The sequence below is a fragment of the Equus caballus genome, chromosome 3, assembly GCF_041296265.1.
Source record: "Equus caballus isolate H_3958 breed thoroughbred chromosome 3, TB-T2T, whole genome shotgun sequence".
Classification (NCBI taxonomy): Eukaryota; Metazoa; Chordata; class Mammalia; order Perissodactyla; family Equidae; genus Equus; species Equus caballus.
In genome coordinates, this window is record NC_091686.1 from 113,282,228 (window position 1) to 113,309,023 (window position 26,796).

The 26,796-nt window shown below is 42.5% G+C and overlaps 1 protein-coding gene and 1 pseudogene across 37 annotated transcripts in view; both read left to right on the forward strand.

The window, feature by feature from the left end:
- PROM1 (prominin 1) overlaps positions 1 to 26,796 on the forward strand; it is a 129,579-nt gene that overhangs the window by 83,749 nt on the left and 19,034 nt on the right. For all 37 annotated transcript variants that reach the window (XM_070262614.1, XM_070262626.1, XM_023638318.2 and 34 more), the window contains 8 exons: positions 730 to 850; positions 2,779 to 2,842; positions 3,800 to 3,889; positions 13,007 to 13,224; positions 15,423 to 15,497; positions 17,843 to 17,906; positions 20,511 to 20,670; positions 22,863 to 23,015. In XM_070262614.1, coding sequence (XP_070118715.1) covers positions 730 to 850; positions 2,779 to 2,842; positions 3,800 to 3,889; positions 13,007 to 13,224; positions 15,423 to 15,497; positions 17,843 to 17,906; positions 20,511 to 20,670; positions 22,863 to 23,015 — 945 coding nt within the window. The remainder of the gene's footprint in view (positions 1 to 729; positions 851 to 2,778; positions 2,843 to 3,799; positions 3,890 to 13,006; positions 13,225 to 15,422; positions 15,498 to 17,842; positions 17,907 to 20,510; positions 20,671 to 22,862; positions 23,016 to 26,796) is intronic.
- On the forward strand, positions 20,834 to 20,930 carry LOC111773046 (U6 spliceosomal RNA; annotated as a pseudogene).

Here is a 26,796-nt window from a genome sequence, read left to right on the forward strand (position 1 = left end):
TTTCCATGAAGCGAACACACCAATTACATCATTAGCCACCCCTCCGCAAATATAACCACTGACTTTTAGCACCATCATTTTGCTTGATATTTGAACTTTATATAAGATGATATGATACAGCATGTGTGCTATTGTTTGTGGCTTCTCATATAGCATTTTAATGCTGAAGTAACTCATGTTTCTTTTCAACCTTGACAATGCAAAACTAACAAAGACAGAGAAACCAAAAAGGATAGAAAGCCCAAACCACTCTGTTCACTTTGGTGTATTTCCTGATAGTCTTCTCTGTGGGGAATGCATGCGGGCTGTGTTTGTGTGTGCACCGTGTGGGAGGGTGTGTACCTACATCCGCATCTGTACAGAAATGGGACTGTATTACATACACTGCTTTATGACCTTGATAACTTCTATCTCCCCCACGATTCATCACGAGCATTGTTCCATTTATAAGATTCCTGTTTAACAGAAGAATGGATCTTAAATTGATAGGCGTCTTCTCTGAGAGGACTGACTCCTGTTTCGTGGCCCATGTTTTGGTGGTGGGTGGATTATGGGATCTTGGCGGGAAGGCTACAGCAGTGGGAGAGGCCAGAGTCGGGGAGCAAGGTCCTGTTCTTTGGGGTTCTGCGCAGAAGACCCGCCCCCTCCCACGTGCCGTGCTGCTCTGCACCTGGCCAGGTGAGCACGGATCACACAGTAAATGCTCTTTCTTCTTTCCTTTTCCTGCAGCATTGGTATCGTCTATGGTTTTGTGGCAAATCACCACCTAAAGACCCGGATGGAAAGGACTCGGAACCTGACAGACAGCAACTTCAAAGACTTGAGAACCCTCCTGCATGGGACTCCAGCGGTAAAAACCACAATCTGTACATGCCGTGATGCTTTGTGTTTGGGGCCTTTTGGAGTTCCTGCATAGATTCGGCATCTCCTTTGGACTTTCTAGAAACCCAGTGAATCAATGTAGACAGGTGTTGTTTTTCAGTTTTGTAGATGAAGAAATAAAGGCCCAGCAAGTGATTTCCAAAAGAGTACAAAAGCATAATTTCAGAACTGCTGTTTTTATTTTATTTTATTTAAAGGTATAGCAAAATTATAGTACATGTTAGGAAAGTGCTTAACCATTTTAAGGGTCTCATGATTTTTTTAAAAAGAAAAATCTTTGGGTGTCGTTATCCTTTCTTTTTGGCAGTCTAATTAACTCCCCATCGTTTACACGAAATTGCCTTTGTAATGAAACTTTTCCGCTTTCTAAACATCTATTTGCTAATATCCATATAAATGTGTGAAATCCCTTGGGAAGGGTACACACACATGCGTGCACACACACACGTACACACAGAAGTTGTCTTTGGGGAGGGGGACCTGCGTGGCCTGAGGGCACGTTTTTTCTGTACCCCAGAAGCATGTTGATGTCTTGCCTATTCAAAACATTGTTTTTAAAAATGTCTCAGGAGAAACCAGCAGAAACATATGTTGCTGAGCTCATGGGTACCACCAGGGGGAGAAGGATGCCTTTCTTTTGGATTCACTAATAAGAGCCCTCCAGAATCCATGGGCCTCCTCATACAGGGATGTGTTCATCCCAGTTTATTATATTCTAAAAAATACTAACACATTAAACCTTGTACTAGTTTTTTAAAATGTGGTTGGATCTAAAAAAGCAAAGAATGTAGGCATTTTTTAATATCGAGATTAGAGAAGCTAATTTTATCCGTAGTTTTATAGCCTGTACAGAAAGGGAAATGTATCATTTTCTCAATCTACGAAAAAAATTCATAATATTTTTTACCTGTCATTCCAAAGACTGCAAAGTGAAACCTTTTTCCTAAAATGTTGGCAAAATTAAATACTTAGCAGCCACGGCTGGTGAACTGTGGGGTTGCTTTCTTAAAGTTGTAAATTGTTATGACTTTTGGGGAAACTCATGTAGTTCAAAAGATGTGAAGAGTTCTTAACAAATCTATAAAAACTAGGCAGAGAATATGAATAATCAATTTATAGAGGAAGGTATAACTGGCCTCAAACATAATAAGAAATTTAACCTTACTCTGGTAATTAGAGAAATGAAAAAATTAGATAGCGATGCACATTTTCACGGAGAAGATAGGCAACAGTTGTTGAAAGTGATAGCGCCAGTGTTGCCGAGGGTGAGGGGAAGCGGTTCCACTGAGACACAGCAGGGGGAGGGGGACGCGGCCCCTCTGGAGGCCGGTTCAGGAACAGCCGCTTAATGAAATGGTCCTAGTGCGGTCAATTACAAATGGCCTCAAATTCTTTGTAGTTCCTCCCTTCAAGAGGGGAATCTGTTCCCAACCGTTCAAATCTGGGCTGTCCCTGTGACTTGCTTTGCCCAAAAGAATACAGCGGACTTGACCTGCTGCTAGTTCTGAGCTGAGGCTGCCAGAGGCCTTGCAGCATCCGCTCTTGTTCTCTTGCTGCTGGGACCACCATGCTGGACCACCCAGGCTGGCCTCTTGGAAGAGGAGAGGCCACATAGAGAGAGGGATCCATTTGCCCCCAGCCAAGTTGGCCCAAAGAGAAGATGCACATAGCCAATCCACAGAGTCATGAGAAATCATGTTCCTTAAGCCAGTATGCTTTGGAGTGTTATTAAGAAGTCTGGGTGTTAGAAAATATAAATATCTCTAAGATCCTGCCTTCTTCTAAAAAGTTCTGATTCAGGATAATTTTTGTATGTTAAATCTCTTTATTGTGGCTTTGGACCTTAGAAGAGGAGGTTTTGTGTAATTTATTTTCTATTTATTTATTTATTTTTAGCAAATCGACTATATACTGGGCCAGTATACCACCACCAAGGAAAGGGCATTCTCAGATCTGGACAGTGAGTAAAATTTAAAGTTGCCTCGACGTTTTCTGTCTGTTTGTTTTGGCTAGAAGATGCAGTGGCCCTCTCCCGTAAAACACAGACTGAGAAATGAAGCATGCTGTTTCTACAAGTTTCTGCATGAAAGTAGGGGGAAAACAGAAAAGTAATTCCCTAGAGTTACTGACATTTGTGGTTTGTTACTCAGTGATGAAAACCCGGCATTCGTTGTAAGAATGCTTTTGCTCTCTTGCTGTCACAATGGCTTCTTCTTCGTTCCCCACATAGGAGAGGAAATGGGTCTCTGTCAGGTCCGCTGTTAAAGACAGAAATGGGTCCCCCCGCGAATCCAGTGGGCTTCAGAAATAGAGGGGTGGGCAGTGCTGGTCCCTGCAGGCCCACAGGGAACTCAACACAGCTTCACACATAGTGGTTCCCAACCAGGGGCTGTTTTGCCCTCAAGGCGACATTTGGCAACATCTGGAGACAGTTTTTGTTGTCCCAAGGGAGTGAGGATAGGGGAGCAATGCTAGCTACTGGCATCTGTTGGTCAAGGCCAGGGATGCAGCTGAAAATCCTACAATGCGCAGGACAGCCCGTTCAACAAAGAATTTTCTGTCCCAAGATGTCGCTAGTGCCCCAGTTGAGAAGCCCTGGTCTAGTTACCGAGATGAGGGCCACGGCGATCATGGCTCAAGGCAGTGAACACGGTGTTCCTAGTACAAGGAAATACTGAGTCTGTGGTGAGCAATTTCTCCCTGGGGCACGGCTGCTGAGGAGACTTTGAAGAGAGTGAAGAAATCTCCACATAAGAGTCAACAAGGGTCTAGAATGAAAAATGGGATTTCACGGCGGGAGAGACTAAAGATGATTTTCCGGGCAAGGAAATCTGGCCTTGCGAGGAGAGTGAATGGTCAGAGGGGAAGAAATAAGAGGAGCCCACCCTCACAGGTCCTTGTGCTTCTTTGAATTTAGATATTAAATCATTGCTAGGAAGCGGAATTCATGAACAGCTAAAGCCTAAAGTGGTCCCTGTGCTTGAGGACATCAAGGCCATGGCAGAAGGTAAGTGCAGTGACAGAAATGACCAAGAATGTTCCCCCCGGAAGTCTTGGGCTTCCAGGTTCGCTCTCCCTTCTCTTGTTTTCCCTGGATATTGGCCAGTGCGAGAGCCCATAGTCTCTGGTCTCCCGAACAGGCCAGACAAAGACACACTTTGTCACAAGGGGTTTGTTTTTTTTTTTTTAAAGCTTTGCCAAAGCTGTTGTACCAATGGTCTAAAAGTCATTTGAAATAATAGTAGCAGAATTTGATAGGAGCCTGCCACCTGTTCTTGTAAATAAAGTTGTTGGAACGCAGCCTGCTCCTCTGGGTAGGTTTCACCTCCGGCTGCTTTCACACCTTGATGGCGGAGTTGGGTAGTTGCCACAGGGACCAAATGGCCCACAAAGCCTGAAATATTAACTCTCTGGTCCTTTATAGAAAAAGCTCGTCGACTCCTGCTATAGAATTTTAGGTCTTCTGGGGTCTATTGATTACTCATTCCTTTTCTCCCTGAAAGAACAACTTTTGGAAAGTAGGCCTATTCATTTGTATTTTAAGGCACCACAGTCAAGGACGTAAGAGAGCAGTGATATACTGATGTTAATAAAATGCATATTCAATTGCAGTGGAAAAAAGACCCCCTTCAGGCCCTTCCAGATGTTGAGAAACGTGCTAAGTGTTTGATGGAGAGAACAATTTCATCTATGCAAAACATTTGTCACTTTGCCAATTTGGATTTGAGTTTCATGAACTAGTATTCCTGAGAAAATAGGCCATAAGAGAGTGAATTGTGTGGAAGCTGGAAAATTATGCCCATTCCTTTTGGCCTTCCTCCTCCCTCCTTCAAGTTCAAGGACTCAGACGAATGTGTAAAACAGGATGACGTGTAGCACAGGGCAGGAGTTGTTAAGACGAGTCTTAACTAATTGAAAGTCTTTCCTTGCCCTTCTCCTTGACCCTGCCAAGGGTCCAGCTACCGTCTGAGGGCGTGGCCTCTGCTGTCGATGCCTTAGATGTCTCCGATACCTGTTCTCCTCATCACCAGCCATCTCCTTTCCATACAAGGAGACCGAGGCACAAAGAAGGGATGTGGCTGCAAAGACTCGTGCCTCCTGCCTTCCTTTCCTAGTTTTTTACATGTAGCTCCTTCCTCCCTTCTCTCCTTCCCTCCTTCCTTCCCTCCTTCCTTCCTGCCTTCTTTCCATACCTGGCCCCTGCCTATTGCTTCAGTCACTTCCTGTCTTGAACTGCTAGCCCCCTACCTTCCATTCCGGGCCATGAGTCTCAGTGGTCACTCTTTTGTAGGTCCCTAAGGTTTCATTCTCTCTCATACCCCTGTGCTTCCTCTGACTGAGATGCCACAAAACCTTCCATGCCTCATCCGCCCTACCTACCAAGCCACAGCTAGTGTTCTCTCCTCGGCAAGCTTCTCATATTCTGCCTCCTCCTGTCCCCATGAGAGAGGGTGACAACCTCCACATTTCTGCTACTTACTTGGTAACCGTAAACGTACGGCTCGTTTGTAGCATTGACAGCATTCCCTCTCTTTAGTAGACAATGAGCTCCCTAAGGACAAGCCTGCTGATTTTGCTCACCTCTTTGTTCTCCAAACCTCTCATGGGATCTGGCCTGGAGCACATTATCATTTCTCAAATGAATAAATAAATGGATATTCTAAGTGCCTGCAACCTTGACATTAATTCTCTAAATTTAGAATACTCTATCTTCACTGGTTATAAAGTGGAAAATGGATTATATTATTTCATGGTACTGCCTTGTTTGCTAGGCAACTCCCTTTGAGTCTACAAGCTTCCTGACCTTTTACTTTTGATATGTGTAGTTATTTGTTTAACTTCATGTTTTTTTTTTCAGTTGCCCTCATTGTGTTCTGTGGATCCATCCATCCATCTATCTATCTATCTATCTATCTAAATGACATTAAAATTGTTTTCCTTTGCTTTGGGAATTTTGGAGACAATTCTTTATATAATTAGATGTCTCTTGAAGGTGACATTGATGTGATATCAATGTCAAAGGTCTTTTAAGTGGCTTAAACAGTAGGACACGTATCACACATGACAGGATATTGGAGGTAAGGCAGTTCATGGTTAGTTGATTCAGAGGTTCAACAATGTTGTCTGGGCGCCTCCTGATCTTCATTGTCTCTCCCATTGTCCTTAGTGTATTAGCCTGGTTCTCACTGTGTGTGTCACACGTGCCTGGAGCTACCATAGTCATCTTGAGTACACCAGGCAAAGGTGATGGTGTGTCACTTCTGAGCTTCCATCTCAGTCTCTCTCTCACTCATCACTCACTCTGGGAAGCCAGCTCCCGTGTCATGAGCAGCCCTATAGGGAGGCCCACGTGGTGAGGACCTGAGGCCACTTGTCAACCATGCATTGAGTTAGGAAGCCAATCCTCCAGCCCCAGTCAAGCTTCAGATGAATGCAGCCCCACGTCACAGCTTGAGTGTAACTTCACGAGAGATCTTGAGACAGAACCACCCAGCTAAGCCAATCCCAGGTTTCTGACCATAAGATACTATGTGGGATAATAAATGTTTGCAGTTTTAAGCTGCTAACTTTTGGGATAATTTGTTCAGCAGTAATAGATAACTAATACAGTCAACAATCAACAGCGCCGATTATTTTCCTAAACCATTAATTTGCTATGCAGGCTCCAACACATGGAGAAGGACAAATAAAAGCTTCTCATTGCCCTAGTTGATATATGCTATGTTATTTGTGACTGCTTATCAGATTCATAATACTCCTTGATTTTAAAGCAGTATACATTGTAAGACCATTGGTTTACTAAATATCTTTTTTAGGAATTAATGCACATTAAACGCAATATTTATTAAACATGCATCCTCACTTTACTAAAGTTAAAATGTGAAAAAAGAAAGGTAAAGGGAATCATTGAATCAGGAAAATATGATAATCTTTAAAAACTGAAAGATAGCCCACTATTGAGCCAAAAAATAATGAGTGAAAGAATAAATGCACAAAAATGATAACACAGTAGACTAATGAGAAACTTTGTTTTAAACAAAGAACTCAGTGTACAAGGAGTGTAACCTCTTCGTCTTGTTAATTAGTATATTTTCTTACAACGGAGTGCTACATTTCTTTCCTCCGGTCACCACATTTACCACACAAAATGAACTCTTCATGATTATGGCCGAGAGACGGCCTAAGAACCATGTGTTATTGTCCTTTATTGAAAATTAAATGGCATTTAAGGCATGAAATGAGGCAACAACGGACCTCGGCAGCCTCTTGATAGGTAAAGCATCAGGCCTGCTTACCGATCAAAGGGTGAATCTTTCTCACTTGGAAAGATCTTTGAAACAGTGACAACCGCCCTCCTCAGTTGCAGCCCGTTTTCACGCTAAGGCCAGCATGTCCCTGACCTGGGAGGCAGGTAGGGCCCTCCACTTGCAGGAATGGTGCACTCCCTAAAGCCTCTTCCATTTTGCATCTGTACCCAAACAAAACAAAACAAAAAGGATTTGAGAGAGAGAGGTGTGCCCAGGTTTGCTTGGACCTTTATCTCTAGGGAGAGTTTCGAAGGCACTCTTGTTCCTCGAGTGTTGACATTTCCTTTCACCTGGGAGCAGTTGTCACAGGTTGGTACCCAAGGAATCCCTGTTCCTGTAAGGCTTCCTCCCAAATGACTCCCCCAACTGATGGTGCTGGAAAACCACTCCTCAGCATTACTGTCCATGCAAAGCTACTTGGCCTTCACTGCTAATGGTGTGTTCACTATCCTTCCATGGGTAGGTAGGTAGGGCCTGATATTTGTATAGGATTTTGGGGTTTTTAAAACATCTTTTAAAGGCAGTACCTTATTCCATGTAATGGTCACAATGTCCCTGAGAGACAGGCAGAGGGGCTATAATGAGCCCCCATATTACAAATAAAAGCCATCTGGCCCCCCCGAGCTTGAAATCTACATTCTCTGGTTAAATCCAGCGCTTTTTCCTCCAGTGCTTGCTGAATGACTCTTATATCTTTACTTTAGAGCAAACCAGAGATAGAGATTGAAAAAACAGAGAAAGAACCTACTGTCTCGTCTAAGCAGACAGTGTCCCCTGCCGACATGGGGACATGGAGACAGGGATGAACTGACTTTGAGGAGCTTTCCTCTGCCCCAGGCACATTCATTCCTTTGACCAAATAAGTGTGCTTCAGGCTGCTGTGAGGCCGGAAGGGGCTCGTTGAGAGGAGCACATGTCACCCCAAAGTTGGCAGGTCTGTCTTGCCTGGTCTTCTGAAAATTCAGGCTTCACAAGCTGAGTTCAGTCCATTTTAAATTAAAAAAAAATAAAAGATTGCTTCTCATTGACCAAGTGTCTTGGAATTTGGGCTTTAACGTCAAGAAGTTATTTGGGGGAATTTTTTTTCCTCTCACTGTGATTGCTCTAATGATATACTCATCCTTGTTAAACAGCAGAAATCTATTCTCTGACCTACCTAAGGAAGATTGTCTGCGTGATTAATACCTGCTAGAGATCTAAATCGGGGTTCTTAACCTTTTCAGTGCTATGGACTGTGAACTCCATGGGCCTTTTCTCAGCGTGGTTTTAAATGCATAACATAAAAGAGATCAGATCACAAAAGAGACCAATTGGATTGAAATACCAAATATTAAGAAAGTGAATCTGCGATGTGGTAACATATGCTGCTTTATTACGCCCATTAACTGATGTCATCTGGTGGAGGGTCTGATAACCACCACAATTTCAAAGTTGTGATGGGCAGACACAGTATTGCCAGATATTGACAACAACTGAATGTTAAGTGAAAATGTTGATTTCTTTGGTGACAGTTACAGGCACTGACAGAGGTCCACTGTCTACTTTCATAACAGAATCAAAGTTAAGTAGAGGCTAGTGGAAATAGAGACGTGAGGGTTTTGTTTTTCCTATCCCAGCTTACAGCTCCCTTCCAATTCTACCCACGGACCCCAGTTTAGGAACCCTTGACCTCACCTCAGACAGTTCAGGTTGAACCACGTAACCAGATCACACGGGAAATAGAGGTGCCCTGGGTTGCCATTGACGTTGAATGAATAGTCTTTAGTGATTATTTTGTCACTTGCTATTTGAGTGTTTCTCCTGCAGAAATGAGGATGAAGCCAGGACATTTCCCCGAGGTTTCCTTCCACTGTCGTTCACCTCCTCCCACCGCCACCCCCCCTCAGCCCGTCCTGTGTCTTAGCAGGAAATATTACTTAACTGGCAGGAACAGAACTATGAAAAGGGTTGGGTGCCTGGTGGCTCCTCATTCTTCCACCTTGAGACTTCATCTCTCGTGTCCGATAACCATGTGAACAAGCCGCACCTTCACTTTCCACTGTCTCCGGCATCGCTCTTGCTGATTCCCCTCTAGATCCTCTCCTTATAGCTTCAAGTGTGCTTCACCAAACAGTTAATAATGATTTGGGCTGGCTCTGTGGCCTCTACAATCAAATCTCTCCAGTCTCCTCTCTCTCTCTCTTTCTCTCTCTCTTTCTTGCTCTTTTTTTGTGAAGAAAATTGGCCCTGAGCTAACATCTTTTGCTTGAGGAAGATTGTCACTGAGCTAACGTCCAGTCACCTCTCTTATTCTCTTATAAATATCTCTTGAGTAATTATATGTCATTTATCTGATACAAACAGAAAATATATCTATCTCTGGCTTTCAGCTTAGTGGATTATTGGCTTATGTAACTGTCACTAGCTTCAGGTGAGGCTTGATCTAGTGGCGAGATTTTTTTCCTTTTAGCTGTTCTCTACAATGTCTGCATCATTCTGATGTGAACTCGCCTTGGAGTTGAAAGAGAACTAACTCCAGCCACATTGCTCCTCCTCCTCACCCAGATTTCCCTCCTATAGGACCATCTGAGGTCCCATGGCCACCTCTGAACCAGTGCTATACAGGGGAAATTGGCTGGCTGGGGCAGTCAGGGCCCACTCCTTAAGCTGAGTGTGGGACTCATGTTGCCCAAACACAGGTCTGCTGCAAGGTGGGAGAGGGGTGACATGGTTTCTGAGATGTCAGCCAACAAAGTTCACTGCGAGTATTTGTAGAAGTGGTTAGCCATAAACTAATGTTTAGAGAGCTTTTGAGTGTTGAGGGCCTGCCTGGGGCTAATGCTATGTACCAGCTGCTTTTCCTGCATCATATTAGTCAATACTCACGACGACTCTGTGGGGTGGGTATGGTCACCTTCATTTTACCAACTCATGACAAGGAGGCTCAGAGATCATGTAACTCATCCAAGATCAGGTAGCTGGGAAGTGGTGGAGTTGGAATTCAAACTCCGGTCTGACTGTAGCCTGTGCTGCCTGGACCTTACTGGGTGGCATTTGGGTCCCTTTGGGAGTGTGGAGAGGTAGGGGCTTCACGCCATCTACAGCAAGCAGCATCTTCTGGAGGAGGAGTTACCAATCTGGAGTCCAAGTGCTGGTGTGGCCACGGGGTGATGCCAGGCATCCCCGCAGGCAGATCCCTGGGGAGTGCGTGCACTGGGAATACTGGTCTTTCAGCATCTCTTCCAGCTCCCACATTCTGTAAAGGTAAAGGCTGTGCAAAAAGTACATGAACAGTGCAATGTGGTTGGTGTGGACCTTACCGTTTGTCCCATGGTTTGCCCAGTTTTTAATGCTTGAATTATAATTCTCTTTGGATTAAAGGCACTTAAAACAGATTTTATTTTTCTCATCAGTGCTTCCTGTATTAGTATTAAAGCTCTATTTTTTTTTCAAAGTCAGCCCGAATAAGTTTAAGTTCAGCTTCTGCTGTTGCCAGAGCTTCTTAAAATGTGCTTAATAAGCTGCTTGGGCAAACTTTTTGCTAAAAATTCTTTGCGGCCTTCTGTGTTTTGTGGCCTTTGGAAAGAGCAGAACCATGCAAATCGATTTGTGCAAATCGTATTTGAGCTGCAGGTCAGGACCTACAAGGGAACCGTGTGCTATGAGTTGGGAAATGTTAAGTAACTAAAATTGAGAATCTGAAATATCTTTCTGCTCACTTCAGATACATATATACGTGATCTTGGTAGGTCTGGAGTGACTCCCAGAATTATAACCCAGTAGATATTTTATAGATATAAAATGCTTTGAAGACTTTGGAAAAAAATATGTATTTATTGTCTCTGGGTCCTTCCTGGAACATGAGAGAATAGTACCCATAAACCAGAATGTCTATAGACATTGCCTAGATGTACACATTTTCTGGACCGTCAATTTATTTTATCATCCGTCATTCTTTGTTGTTGTTGTTTGTTTCATCCCTTAAAATAACTTGTCTTGAGCTCAAAGTGGAAAAGGCTATGAGAGATAAACCACACAACATTAAAATGTGAGGTGTGTGGTGTGAAGCATATTTTGGCATGCTCTTCTGCATTCTGTGTGTGAGGATGTGTGTTGCGAGCTGTGTGTTGTGGGGTATATTTTGGCATGTTGTTCTGCATTCTGCTGTTTGTTTCTAGTTGCAATTGTGTTCTTTGTTTCTTGTTTTGCCGTGTTAGATATTTATTGAGGCTTTAACATGAGCTTGGAACTTGGTCCATGCTTTGCTGATAATCCTGGGAGGTAGATGGAAGAGATGAGAAACTGAGGCCCAAAGCGACTCTTCAATAAAGTCTTAAATATTATTATAGTCTCAAATGCTGTTAAGATATGACTGGACCAAAATTCAAGGGAAAAGATTGTTTGAAGCAGACTTTGGATTTTTTATCCAGATAAGGTGATAGAATTTGGGTCCATGGGTCACGTCGTCTGATCCTGGGAGCTTCCCCAGGGCTCAGAGCAAATCATCAAAGCTAGGTTGTAGCATTGTCTTGGATGACAGGCATAGCTGTTGCCAGATCAGATCTGCTTAAGATGGGTGGTGCCATCTCCTGGGAGCAAACCTGCTAGGACACAGCCTAGCATCACAGACTCTGCTGGGAACGAGGAGATGACCCAGCCAGCTTCGTAATTTGCAGATGAGACAGATGAGGAGACTGAGGTCCCGAGAGCTGGAATAGTTTACGAAAGGTGCTGTAACAAGGTAGGAGAGGAACTGGGCTGAGACCTGCGACTTCTTATGGTGAGATTCCACCACATGGAAGCATAAAAGTGCGTGTGTGTGTGTGTGTGTGTGTGTAGTTTTAGCACTCAAGTTTTATGTGGTTGCCAGGGAAAGTTGGGGAAACCAGTTTTTAAGGGAATTCACACTTTTCCCAGTTGTGGCTTGATGCTCCGCCCTCTGTTTTGTGAGCCTGCAAGACTGACTTGCTTAGAAGGAAAGCAGCACCCCCTAATTTAAATTCCACATCTCTTACTGCTGTGGCTTTAAGTCACTGTGGGAAACGGATTGTAATCTGCTACCTCCCTAGTCATGAACACGGAGCTCTACACCCCAAAGAAATCAGGATAGCAAACAATTGTTAGGGATTTCCTAGTATAAGGATGTCCTAGGCTGTGGGGCTCCCAAAATAAAACAGACAGACTCACTGCCATTGAGGAGTTTCAATCTGATTGTTCTAATCCCCACATTTCATGATGAACATGGTGATGGCTTCACCATTTTCAGATGAAGAAGTTGCCGAAGAATGTTCAGGAATTGACTTCTGGTTGCACAGCGAGTGTCGAAGCTGAGATCTCAACCCGCTGAATCCAAAAGCGTGCTCCTGACCATCGCTCTGTGTTTAATTCCAGCTCTCTGAATATCCATAGCTAAATATGTGTGGGGGTGATCGGTTTTCTGTGGATGCAAACTGCTTGGGATTGTCTGGTCTGGCCTCTTCAAGGCTGGGCAATGCTGGGACCGTGGCACCTTTTCCTGGGCTGCTGCTCCAATGCTGGTCAGTTAACACTGCCCAGGTGTCCCCATCATGGTCCTGGGTTGGTGCTCACCCTGCTTCTTGTTTGCAAGAGCCCCCAAGCAGGAAAGCTGAGCTGGTTGGAGTAGCTGGCAGAGGGGGCCAGCACTGTCCCTGCATTCCCCACTCTGATGTCCCTCCCAGCAGGCTGCTCTGGTTGCCTTCCAATGTCATCTACAAGTTCCTCTCAAGTTTCTTTAGGGCCCTATTGTAGATAAGAAGAAAGCTGCCATTGCCGACCTAGTGGGGGCGTCTATTCTCACCCTAACTGTGTTCTTACAGCAATCAAAGAGACCAAAGAAGCCCTTTTGAATGTGAACAGTACCTTAGACCAGCTGAAAAAGTCAACCGCACAACTTAACACCAGCCTGAGTAAAGTTAAAGGGGACCTCGAGCAATCACTCAATGACCCCGTGTGCACTGTACCTCCGGCAGCTGCCACTTGCAACGACATCAGAACGTCTCTAAGCCAGCTGGATTACAACAACAACTTGGGGCAGGTGAGGGGGGTCACCTTGTTTCGGGGCAGGGTCTTTGGGACAGCTGGGCAGGGCTAAGCATGGGTACCCCTGTCAGGTGCACAGTGGCCTGGGTCTTTGTCTGCCTTCCTGGTCATCTGATGGCCACGTTGGAATGGCCCCAGCAGGAGAGAAGGGACAACAGGAAACCCCTGCTTGAGAGTTCTCTGTGATTGATTTGATGAAACATTTTGGAACGAATTCAGCTTTAAAAACAAAAAAGTGGGGACGGCCCTGTGGTCTGGTTGTTAAAGTTCTGTGCACTCCGCTTAGGTGGTCTGGGTTTGTGGTTTCAGATCCCATGTGTGGACCTACTCCACGCATCAGCCATGCTGCGGAGGCGTCCCACATACAAAGTAGAGGAAAGATTGGCACAGAAGGTAGCTCAGGGCTAATCTTCCTCAAGTGAAATAAAAAAGAGGAAGATTAGCAATGGATGTTAGCTCATGGCAAATCTTCCTCACCAAAAAAAAAAAAAAAAAGGAAGCATTCCCTTTAAAAATTAGAATGTATTTTAAAATCATATGCCTAGTATATTAACCACCTATGCCTAAATATAAGGTAATTCTCCATTTTCCCAAAGAGAAGATTAGAAAAAAAGAATCTGGAGCAAAGTGAATATGTAAAGTTCAAGGATGTAGATAAAATAATCATGTCTACTCATGATTTTTAATTTATCAAGATAGGGATATATATACACACCAAATTTTACGTAAAACAATATTTTAACATAGGTATATTTTTCCCACTTTCAAATTTCATGAATCAACTTTATTTAAATATTTCACATTCAATGTCTGTGTCTGCATATCTACTGCAATCACTTTTATTGTCACTGAACAGTTTTTTAGAGCCTGGGATCTATACTTGCATTTAAATTGTTTGAGATCAAGTCCTTTTAGGGGTAACTTTTCATTTTGATGTCTTTTTATTGTTGTTTTTGTTTTGAGGAAGACTGGCCCTGAGCTAACATCCATGCCCATCTTCCTCTACGTTATGTGTGGGATGCCTGCCACAGCATGGCATATGTGCACATTTAACCGCTGTGCCACTGGGCCGGCCCCCTCGATGTCCTTTTAAACATGCAGAAAATTTACAAGATTGGTACAAGGAACCCCTGTCTACACCCTTTACTCCAAATTCACCAGTTGTCAACATTTTGCTCCATTTGCTTAATCATATCATTTTGTCTGTTTATTTATGTATCTATCATCTATTACTATTATCATATGTGTGCATAAAATGCTATACATTTTGTTCTTTTCTCAATCATTTGTAGGTAAGTTGCAGATGTTATGCCCTTTTACCCCTAAATATTTCAGTGCATTTCCTAACTTTACATAATCTTTATGCAGTTATCAAAATTAGGTCATATAACATTGACCCAAAACTACCATCTAATCCACAGTTTATATTCAAATTTTGCCGATTTTTCTAAAGATGCCCTCTATGACTGTTGTTTCATTTTCCCATCTGAGGTCCAGTCCAAGAGCAGACATGGTCTGTATTTGTCATGTCTCTTTGTTCCTTTAATCTGGAACAGTTTCTCAGTCTTTTTCTTTTGTGACATTGAGATTTTTGAAGACGATAGACCATTTATTTTATAGAATGACCTTCGATTTAGGTTTGTCTTATGTTCCCTCATGATTAGATTTGTGTTGTGCATATTTGTCAGAAATATCGCAAAGATGATACCGTGTCTTTCACAGTCCATCATGTCAGGAGACCTATGATATTTGTCCTAGTATTGGTAAGAGATAGAGAGGACATTTTGACTCCACCTATGATACAGTAAATGAAAAATTTATTCCAGACACTCACCAATATAACCACAGACTATTACTTTTAAAAGTGTTTTTAAAAAGGCTGTTTACGATTTTATTTGACAATATTCAGTACCTGAAATTTTGAATTCACACATATTCAATCTGTGTTCAATTTCTTTCCTTCATTTTTAGCTTACTGTAGCATGAAATTTCCAAACATCTAAAAATTGGTGCTTGTAGAGGCCATTTTGAGCTGAATGTGCTTTCCCCAAATGATACTCTATTGTTCAAGAGAAATTTAGATCATACCTTATAATATAGAGACTTTGGGACCTCGATGTCAGATGATTCTTTTTTATGACATAATTTTGGGAGTAACCACCTTGGCTTATATTTTGTTTTATAAATTTTCAGCTTCCATCTTTGGATGAGCACATTGATAGAGTTAACAATATTCTTCGAACAAATTTGTCCAGCCAGGTCCAAAAGGTATGTTTTTTGGAAAAAATACAGTGGCTTATTTTATATCATTTTAAAGAATAGACTAGTACATGAGAAAATAGGTAACAGCAAAAAAAGCAGTGAAATGCTGGAGAGGAGTTGCCAAGATGGGTGATAACTGTTATCTTCCAGATAATTTAGTCATTTCAATTCAAGACGTTTTTATTAAGCATCTATTATGTGCAAAGCACCAAACTAGGACCATAAGAGGTAAAGAGAAAAGCATGATCTCACCTTCCTGTGCTCAGAATTTGATGGGTGTGGTGCTGGACCCCATAATGGTTCTGTACCAGATTCTCTTCCACTGCACCTATGAGTCAACCATGTTGGTTTCGTCTCTTTCCACTTCTGCGCATTTGCATATGCTGTGCACTGTGCCTAGCCCTCTCATCTCTTTCCCCCTCCTTTGTCCAGCAACTTAGGCTACGAGGTATTAGCTGCTTTGAGCTTTATGTATCACTTTCTTAATGAGGCCTTTCCTGGGCATCTAGACCAGGTCAAAGTCCTTTTTAATACAGTCTTACATTCTTAGATTCTGCGTTAAGTATCTCATTAACTGTAATTATTGCTTTAAAGTCTCGATTGTCTCATTGGACTGTAAACCCTAAAAAGGGAAGGACCTATTGATCTGGAATACAGATGATTTCCCCAATAGCCTGCCAATTGTTGCTCTTTATTCAGCTAATACATTGAGTGCACAATAAGTATTTCTATGTAGATTATGATTCACTAAGAGTGCCGTGGGCCTGTAGGAAAGGGGGAGAATAGTTTTATTCTTGACTTTATGTCTTTAGCGTGGGTATAAAGAATTCATCAAATATCTGTTGAACACTCATTTACATATACTGACAAATTGTCTCCTTAAACAAGTCATTGGAAACTCTTGGTCTTCCCACTCTGGTATCACCTCGTTTGTTAAATGAAGGAATTGAACCAGAAGATCTGTTAGTCCGCTTCCAGGCATAAAACCTCTTAAAACGGGTGACCTCAACAGGTCCAAACACAGATAAATGTAGAGGGGTCAGATGTACAGAAAAGCAACACAAGCACTGGTGTGCTGGGTAGCTGAGTCACCTTTGAGGAAACCGAAGTCATGGTGTTCTTTTATGGCTTCCATGTTGCTAGGCTAAAGTCGAAACTTGCTGGCACCATCAGTCTTATAAAGTTTGTGACTTAGATTGGACTGCTGTAAAAGAATACTGTAGACTACGTGGCTTACAAGCAACAGAAATTTATTTCCCACAGTTCTGACGGCCCGTAGTCCGAGATCAGGTGCCAGCAGGGTCTGGTTCTGGTGAGAGACCCCTCCCGGACAGCCATTTTCTCATTGTGTCCTCACATGGTGGAGAGAACCCTCGGGGCTCCTTTTATAAGGCAATAATCCCATTCATGAGGGCTCCACTCTCATGACTAAATCACCTCCCAAAGCGCTGCCCCCCCTCAAATAACCATCACTTTGGGGGTTAGGATTTCAACATACTCCCAGACACAGACATTCACTTCATAACAGGTTGTAATTGCTGTGGTGTTCCCTAGCAGATGGCTAAGTACACCAGCAGATGGTTAAGAAACACGAAATTAAACCCCTGCCAGAGGAGAGGCGGGATGTTTCATAGAGTTACTCAGAAACGATGATGTCTGCCTGTCATGGATTTAGCCCTAAGTGATACAGGTCACCCTGGCTGTTTCTGTTTTCATTTTAGCCTCCCTGCAATTTGTAGTCTCTATAAGCTTGTGTTTTAAGACGTTATTGTTTTCTGTGAGACTCAATCTCCAATTTAATTTTGGAATTGCATTGGAAAATGATTCTTTTCTTAGAAATTCACTTTGTATCAGCACATCGTACCTTATACAGATCCGAGTTTCTTAATCTCAGCACTACTGACACTTTGGGCTGGATAATTCTTTGTTGTGGGGGCTGTCCTGTGCATTGTAGGATATTTATGAGCATTTCTGGCTCCTTTCCACATAATGCCAGTAGCTCTCCCACAATTGTGATAACACAGATGTCTCCAGACACTGCCAAATGTCCCCTGGGGGGCAAAATTGCCCCTAATTGAGAAACACTGATATAGATACATTCAAATTTTTAACATGAGTTAAAAGTTAAAAATTAAAAACTTTTAATGTGATCTTTGATGGATATAATTTAAAGAAAGTCCTCTCTAAAGGAGAATTTAGTTTTTACATTTTTAATGACCATATAATAATTTCAGCCTTAAGATGAACGTTGCATTTTTGTTTTTCTACTGCATAGTAAGCTGAAAAGTGAGTACTAGTTAACTGCCCTTGTACTTACTATGTATATCAATTTATTTTGAACTGTTTTTTAGGGCTATAAATCCTTTAATGATATACCTGAGATGGTGCAAAACCAAACCACGGACCTGATATCAGGTGAGATTCACAGTTTGAAGTAATTTTGTACCTCTCCTTCTTAAGAATTGTCTGGTTAGTATGAAGAAATGTATTGTTAAGAATTTTATTGTTCTTTTTCCCTCTTAAAAAAGTATTCTCTCACTAAAACCTGGAAAACTAAACAAATATCAGAGCTTTTCAATTGTGCCAGCTTCACATAGTGAAGTGGATTTAAAAAAGTAATAATCCTTCTGTTGGACACTGATTAGCAGCTGGCCGGAAGCTGCGTGCTGGAGGGCTGTGCTGTCAAGACGAGCCTTCATCGTGAGCTGTCCGAGCTCCCGAAAGTCATAGTTTGGAAGGTCGCATTCTGATTTTTCTCACTGAGGGAAAAACTGTAGATTATTATATTTTCTAAAAGAACTTAAATTTTTTTTTTAAGGAATACTAGGCATAAGGACTTATTTTGTCTATTTAGGAAGGTATTCATCTGCCGTCTAGGTGTCTTACGGTTTTGGAGAGACAGAATTGATGCTGGGAGAATTCTCCTGCCCGTAAATGACTGAGTCACACTGTATTCAGGTTATGCTATTTGGGGCGAATGTACAGGGAAAGAATGCAGCATAAACAGTTCTTTGTGCAGGATTGGGGATAAACCTGGGTTATTTGCTAAGAGAAGAAATCTCTGAACCAATCTAAGACTATCTTCTCTTTTTTTAAAAAGAAAAATCATCTCTGTGCTTCTTTTTATCTGTTGACCAAATGGTTTTAAAATGTTGTTAGAGGTATTTGATTCTTTCTTTTCCTAATGGCATTCTTTCAACACAGTAGGACGTTGGGTGAAAAATATTGTATCCTACTATCTAGTGCTTTAGATGTTTTGTGGGTTCTCTTTAGTCTAATCTAAGATTCTACTTTAAAATATTAAGGTATTAAGGATAATGCTCATGCTTTCCTAGGCTAGCATCTGAAGGCTAACACGCTGTGCGTCTGGTAGCCACCCTCTTACTAATCTCTGTGTTTACTCTCTTTGTTTCTCCTTTCGGGACTTCTTCTGCCTATACGTGCAGCCCTCCCTTGTAAGTCTGGCAGAGCAAGGTGTGCAGTACATGTGAGCGAGGCCCATTGCACATGGTGTCGTTGCCTGAACACAAGCCAGAGTTTTCCCAGGTCTGAGCGAGTGCCACTCCAGCAGCCTGAATGTCAGTTGTTTGTTTTCATGTCCTTCCAAAACAAATAAAAACCCTTACCTCTCATGTCTTGATCCTTTGGTCCTACTCTGCACACATGTTTTAGGTGCGTACTGTGTGCCAGGCTCTGCTGGGCTCTGCGGATGGCAGGTGAGTAAGGCATGACCCCTGCCTACCGTTCAGCTGAGCGTGTATACAGATGCCATTTACCCCACTCTGGCAACACAACAAGGTACATGCAAGGGGACTGAGGTGGGGAGCGGGTAGGGGAAGGGTTTCTGGAGGAAGAGGCATCTAAATGGAGGCCTGCAGTAGTGTTCACTGAGAGAGGGCACCAGCCACATGCAGAGTCACCAAAGCTGCACAGGTGGAAAGCGGGGTCATGTGAGAGGGCGGGACAGCCTGAGAAGCAGAAGGGGCTCCATTCTAGGGTTAGGGAACTGTTCATAGGAGATGGGGAGTCTACACACCACATCTCAAAATCCTAGAAATCTCCCTTTCAGCATCAGTGGACTTCTAACTGATTAGTGTGTTCTTAGTATGTCCATGTCAAGAATTACTGTGGATAAGGCCACTTCAGACCTGTGTGAGCACTGGGCCAGGTGACACCCCTCACCCCTCACAGCTTTGATCCCAGGACCAACGTCAGGATGGACAGACACTTTCCAGAAAAGCAGAAATTGTCTCCTCTCTGAAAGATCAGGATGGGTATTAATAAAAACTGGCCACTGGGAATACTATTGCTTAGGAATATAAGAGACACAGATACACTTCTTTAATAAGTCTCAATTTGTATGAGTCAAATAAACTTTTATCAAAAATATCACCTGGGGCCGCTTGTTCAAAAATTCCGTCCTAGAGAACCACTATGTTTCTGAATGCCATTTCTGAAGCGGATGAAATTATTATATTATTAGTTTTTCTTTCCAAAATCATTTCACAGAAGCTTTAGAGTTAGATACACCTGAGTTTCAAATCCCGTTTCTAGTGCTTTCTGAAAAAGAGACCTAGGGGCAAGTAATTTAACTGCTATGAGCCTCAGGGTCACTATTAGCAAAATGAGATTAAGAATATCTACCTCAGTGCAATAAATGAGTTAACCCTTGTAAAAGTGCCTGGCCCATGGTAGGCATACCATACATTTCAATCACCTCATGTTTTTTTGTTTTTTTGTTTTTTTGTTTTTTACTGGAGTAAGTAAAAGAAGAAAACTCTGGCTTGATTTCAGCACCATATCATTAAAGTCAGCACTCATAGCTTGCTGTTTTGTTAAGTGATTGCGTTTTGATGGTCTTGGCTACATTCATGCTTGTTCTAGAACCTTTTTGTATTTTAAATACATACATAACATGGGAAAAACTAAAGTGCTTCAAACTTTTCAGTTAGGTTCCAAAACGAAGTTTCTGTTTCCTCTGGGTTTGAAAATACATAACTGAGGTATCTTTGTTTTCAGGTATCAAAAGTACCTTGAATTCCATTGGTTCTAATATCGGTAATATAAGCAAACAGATTCCTATTCAGGATAAGCTGTCAAATTTCATGGATTACATTAACAGCACTGAAACTTACATCCACCGCAGTTTACCCACGTTGGAAGAATATGATTCATACAGGTGAGAGTCCCCTCTGAGCTGCTCAGCTGGGAGGGTGGTGCTTGCTATGGAGTGGGGTAAAAATTCGAATTTAGAACCAGGATAATCTTATGAGAGCAAATTGTACAAAGAAGCCATAACCTGGTAGGTGTTAACCGTAGTTTACGTTATTTAAAAAGTTAAAGTGTTGGCTTTGTCAGCACATATACTAAAATTAGAACTACACAGAGAATAACATGCACAAGGATGGCACATAAATTCATGAAGCATTCTATCTTTTTTTTTCTAATTTGAAGACTGAAAGTTCTTGAGACAAATATTCAATAGTTTGCAATTTTGATGTTATTAGTGGCTTCTAGAATCTTAGTTATAGTTGTCTAAGGCATGTAAGAGAATTTTAAAGCTTAGAAGTAACTAAGAAGGGCATTTGGATAATTTTATTATTTATCTTGTGCTCTTGCATAAGAAAAACCCATATAGGAATGAAATTCTCCAGAATCTCCATAGATATGGGCCGTAAGAACGGTTCCAGAGGAGGCCATGGGGCTGAGGCTTTCAGAGGGCAGAGTGCATCTCACATCTCACATGATCCTCTAAATACCTCCAGTCTAAGTGCTTTCCTCCCCAGCACTCTGTCTGAGATGTCCACCACCATCTCCCAGGGCCAAAGCCACCACCAGCAGTTTCTAATGAGGCCGCAGCTGCTGGGAACAACAGCTGCTTACCTGAGCTCTTCGAAAAATTTGCTGGTTTCTCAGATGCTCTTTCTGTAAGAACCAACCTCTACATATTTATTTTATAAACCAACGAAGAAAAGAATATTGTCCAAATGCTGGCATTCGGGAACAGCTACAGCGTGCCCATCAAGTGCTCTACGCAAGGCATCTCGCCTGATACTCACAAAAACCCCCTGGGTTGTGTTCTGTTTATAACCCTGTTTCATAGACAAGGGAATTGAGGCTCAGGGAGGTGAAGTGACTTACTTAAGGCCAGCAGCAACACGGCACAGGTGGGTTTCAACCCTCGTCTGCCTAGGCTAGCAATTATTGCCTTGTAATCAACAAGCTGCTTTCCCCCCATGGGGCTAGGCCACACCAGCAGGTGTCAGGAGAAACATAAGACCCAACTTTTCTCAGTGAACTTCCAATCTCATTAGAGGTCAGAGTTTCACACATGGAAAGAATGGTACAATTATCTGCTTACGAGTCGGTTCCCCCTTCCTTTCACTTCACCCTGCCCTGAGACTATAAGCTTATTTTAAAAAGAAATCTAAGCAGATGAGGCGTGCATTGACTGTAAAAGATTTCTGAGGCCAGGTTCCATGGCTTATTTAATTTTGTGTCCCCAGTATCTGGAACAAAATGCCACAGAATGGGTGCGGTTGGCTATTATTATAATTATTGAGATTGCTCTTAATTCAATGAAAAGCTTTAGTGGTGGCTTTTGTCGCAGAAGTAAATTCTTTATATTTTAGTATTTTAAAGATTGGGAAGCATTTCTACCCTTGAATGTTCCTTGGCTGCTGGAAAAGGGCATTGTACATTCCGGGAATGCCAGTAAGACCTAATTGAGGATCCATTATCCTGAAATGTCTCACAGGACCATTACGAAATTGAGATTTGCATTCTGCAGGCATTTGATTTAGGATGCTTATAAAGTTCTAAAATATTCAAAGCATTTGCCATGTAGAGAGTTTCTGGTTCAATAAAGAACACCATGCGCCCTAAATATTCCAGGAACTGCAAAACATTTTAGAGAAAGACCTGAGAAAATAACTCGGTGTTTCTTTATCTGCTGTCTTATCATGATCTAGCCATATCTCATCATCATTATGATAAGCTCTTACAGCATCAGGAGCCTTGAAAGAACTTAAAAGTCCTAAGGGGTACTCTTATCAGTAGCCTTGGAGAAGTTGAGCCCTGCTTTTGAGCCCCATGGGAGTAAAGCAAAGAAAGGAAGGAATGCTTCATGAACATTGATAAGAGCGCTTCACAAACAAGATAAAAATTAAAGTTTTTTGTTGGTTGGGTTGGAGGACTAGGGTGGGAAGGGCTCTTTTCATGACAGTATCGCCCTAAGGAATTTGTTCACAGAGGAATCTGATGTTCGATTGCAGGTGTCACTCTCAGCTGCTCCAGCCCTGGTCCGACAGCTTTCGAGTTAGGACAGTGTCGCCTCTTTTATGTGTACTAACACTGTGCTTGCTTCACCAGGTGGCTGGGTGGCTTGGTTGCCTGCTGTTTGCTGACTCTCATCGTGATTTTTTTTTACCTGGGCTTACTATGTGGCACCTTTGGCTATGACCAGAATGCCACCCCCACCAGACGAGGCTGCATCTCCAACACCGGAGGCGTCTTCCTCATGGTGTGAGTGTTTGCTGTTCTCTGTCGTGTACAGGGTGGAAGTGCAGGAGGAGAGCAGGTGATTCTGGTGTCACGTGGACCCTGTGGCCTCTGGCCAAGCACTCTGGGTTCCAGCAGTGTAGGCGTCTTGGTGATTGTATTTACCTTGTTTTGGGAAAATCCGTCAAGCATAAAAAGTAAAACTCTACATTAGTTGCACTTTGACAGATAAGCTTAAACACACTGTGTATATATGGTGGGCTCCTCTTTAAAGCAGCTGTCATGGGAATTATTTCCAGGTTTGCTTTCTTGATTCCCATAGTTTTTTCCCTACATCCATCCATCCATCCATCCATCAATCCATCCATTCATTAATTCACCAGATACTTGCTGAGGACTGACCTGGTATCAGACACTGCTCTTTATGGTCAGCTAGCTTGTTCACTTTGAAACTCTAGAAACTTGGTTTAGAACAGAGATTGCCAACCCAGCACCCTTGGGATTTAGACAAGTAGCCTCAATTAGTGATGAGAGCAGGTGTGAGTACCAGCAAAAGGTAAGCCTGTAGTTGACTGGAGCATCTGTGCTTGTTTCAAGGACATTCATATCCAAGTTCGTATTTTTGAAAAAAACTTTACCAGGATGTGACAAGGCAGAGGGGGCATGAGCTGGGTGTGACTGGAGATGGAGCCAGAAATGTAAACGAGGACACAGGGGTAAAAGCTTTGAATGCTCCCCAGAGAGGAAGCTGTGTGTGTTTCAAGTTGATATTCTCTTTTCCGATAAGCCATTTGAAAATCGACAGTAGAGAGTGTGACGGGGCTCAAGGGCAATGGTAAAGATTTGGAACAAGTCCTTTGGCAATGGAGAGTCAAAATCTCAGCCACATGCACTCGTTTCTCTACTTATGTCACTTGTACCAGACCAGGAGAAGCTGACGAGCACGTGACATGCATTAACTTGCTTTTTTAAAACATCGAGTCACTACAATAATTAATCAAACTTCTTATGAGCTGTGATTCCAAGGCCTTTCCCATAAGCCTTTAGGATCCAGTATAGTACAAGTCTTTATTAACATGAATGCGGGCACCAGAGACTTAAAAATAACCTTAAAACTAATGACATGAGAGTTTGCCAGAATTGGACAAAATTGGACAGAGCTCCACCCATGGAAAAGCCTATTTGCCCACATGCCTAAACTGAACAAAGTAAACCAACAAGGAAGGGTATATTTGTTCTGCTTTTTTGTTTAAATGCACACACAGGTAGAAAAGTAGTTTAGTGTTAAGAATTTAATAATCCTGATACTTGGCTGTTTTGTCAGTGTTTTGATGGTAAGTTTATATATTGCGTCTTTTTAACTGCTTTCAGGGAGGCGTAAATTGCTCTGAAAGGGTACGCCTTTCATAAAATTCTACTCACACTTTTATTAGGGATGAAACCAGAAAATGTTATATCTAGCTTCAAAGAAAAAAGAAGCAAATTGATTGAGGCTGAAGTCTCCTTCAGTTGGGATGTAATTCTCCCTTCTGCTTCAGATTAAGAAATCTGTAAGCGACAAAGTTGCATGGAAACCTATGGCTTAGGGGTGACGGGATTGATCTCAGCAGTAGGAATAAGTTGGTAACTATAAGATGCTGTCAGGTGCATCTCAGGTGGTCTGCGACTGAGGGTGGCTATCATTTCTGTGTGGTTGAAGCCCACCATTCTGCATGGCATGCTTTGCTGTGCTTGGCAGAATTTTTCAGCTCTTGAGACAGCCAGTAAACAATAGGATAGTTGTAAAGGGAAAAATGATTACAAGTGTAGTCAATCTAATCAGACTGGTTAGAAGAATGCAATTTCTTCTTTAAAACTGTTTACTTGCTTGTAGAAACAAGAAAGAATAGATTTAGTTCAGCTGCCACCAAAACACTTCAAAAACGGTGACACTATCAGATCAAGAGCATGGGCCACTCTGATCCTGTGTCTTCTGAGGGTCCAGGGAGCATTTTAGGGGCTGAATGGGCTACAGTGTGGACATAGAGGGTCTCCCCAGAGATAAGTGGACTAACCAAGGCAGTCAGAAAACAATCTCTCATACCGAAGCCTGTTACAAAACTTTGAGTTTTAGCTCTGGAAAACAATGTCCAGATTATGCAGATCTTTGAAGAATAACTAATACCTGGTGTCACCGCATGTGTCACGAAATGGGCACACTGGCATATGGCCTGTGTCAGTTTCAGAGGCTTAGATATTTCAGAAAGCAGTTAAGCTGTTGCAGGGCCCCAAAAGGCCATAATCCAATCCCCTTGGTCAAGTCATTCCCATCTTAGGGAATCTATTTTAAATAAGTAAGCAAACTATGGACAAAGCATCATGAGCAGAGAAGTGTTTGTGCCGTTTTAGTGATAACAGTGAGGCCTTGGAAATGACATAAATGTCAGCTGCCGAGGAGTGGAAGGTCATGTGGGCACTGAAATGGTAACCAGGTTGCCTATCCTGGATTGATGAAAGTTTATATGATAATACATTTGACAAAGGTTCAAAATTGTGCATGGGTTATTTTAACCATGTAGATCCAGGATCAGCCAATCTTTTTCTATAAAGGTCCAGATAATAGATATTTCAGGTTCTGCTGACCACAGAGTCTTTGTTGCGGATTATTATTCTTGTTCTTCTTTGGCTCCTTCATCTCATTCTTGTTTTTCGTGTTCTTATTCTGTTTCTCCTCTTTCTCCTTCTTTACAACATATTAGCCATTCTTATCTCAGTGACCTTACAAAAACAGGCCCTGGGCAGTTGAATGCCTACCTCTTATCTAGATATATGCATATTTAGAAAACAAGGGCTGGAAAGGTTAACAGCATGCTATTTAGAGTAGTGGTGTTGTTTTGAAGTGTTCTATCATAGGCTTTGATTATTTTTATAACTCTAATACATGCGCGCATACACACACACACACACACACACACACGCTCATGCACATAGTTAAAACCCTGGTGGCTGGCATAGCCCTTGCGTGCGTTCCTCTTCTTTATACTCTCCCTAACTCAAAAGCCTTGCAGGTCAGAGAAGGTCAGGCTGACAGAGGGCCCCTCCAGTGAACACATCTTGCTATCCATTTTAGCAGAGCTGTGCAAATATTTGTCATTATGCCTTGAGTGTTTGCACTGGGGAGAATCATGCCCTTAGGAGGGGATGCTATTGTTGTCGAGAACATCAGCCTACACACTCCTGAGGATCATTCCTGGTGTGCACCAGTGATGGTAGATGATTTGGCTGTTCCACCTAGTTTGATTTCAGAGTTTGCTCTCTTTGTGTCTACATCTGGGCAACTGAGCACTGCTGGAGAAAAGTCATACAATTGGGCACATTGGTATCCCTACGAAAGTATGACCCCCTCCTCTCCGCCTCAGATGGACCTTCCAAAGCCTTGTGAGTTCTTTCCTTCTTTCCTTCCTTTGTTCTTTCCTTCCTTTAATCTGCAGTGGCTTTTTCCACTCTGATCCATCCCTCCTCCTCATTTCCCCCCCTCTCTTAGCAGATGGCTTTACCTCCTTCATCAGCCATTGTACAGCTTCCCGTCACCAAACCCCCAAATGCCCCTGCATTCACACACAAGCAATGCCAGGTGCAGAGGGGTCTCCCATCTAGGCCCGTCCCACCCACCTGCTGTGTTCTCCATCCCATCCCTGCCCACCGTCCTGAGGATGTAATGATCATCCTTTCTCTCTCCTGCGTCTTCATTCTCTTCCCCTCTCCTAGACTTTCTTCTCAACACCTAAACATGTTCTGTTCTCTTCCCTCTTTAAAAACGAAAATA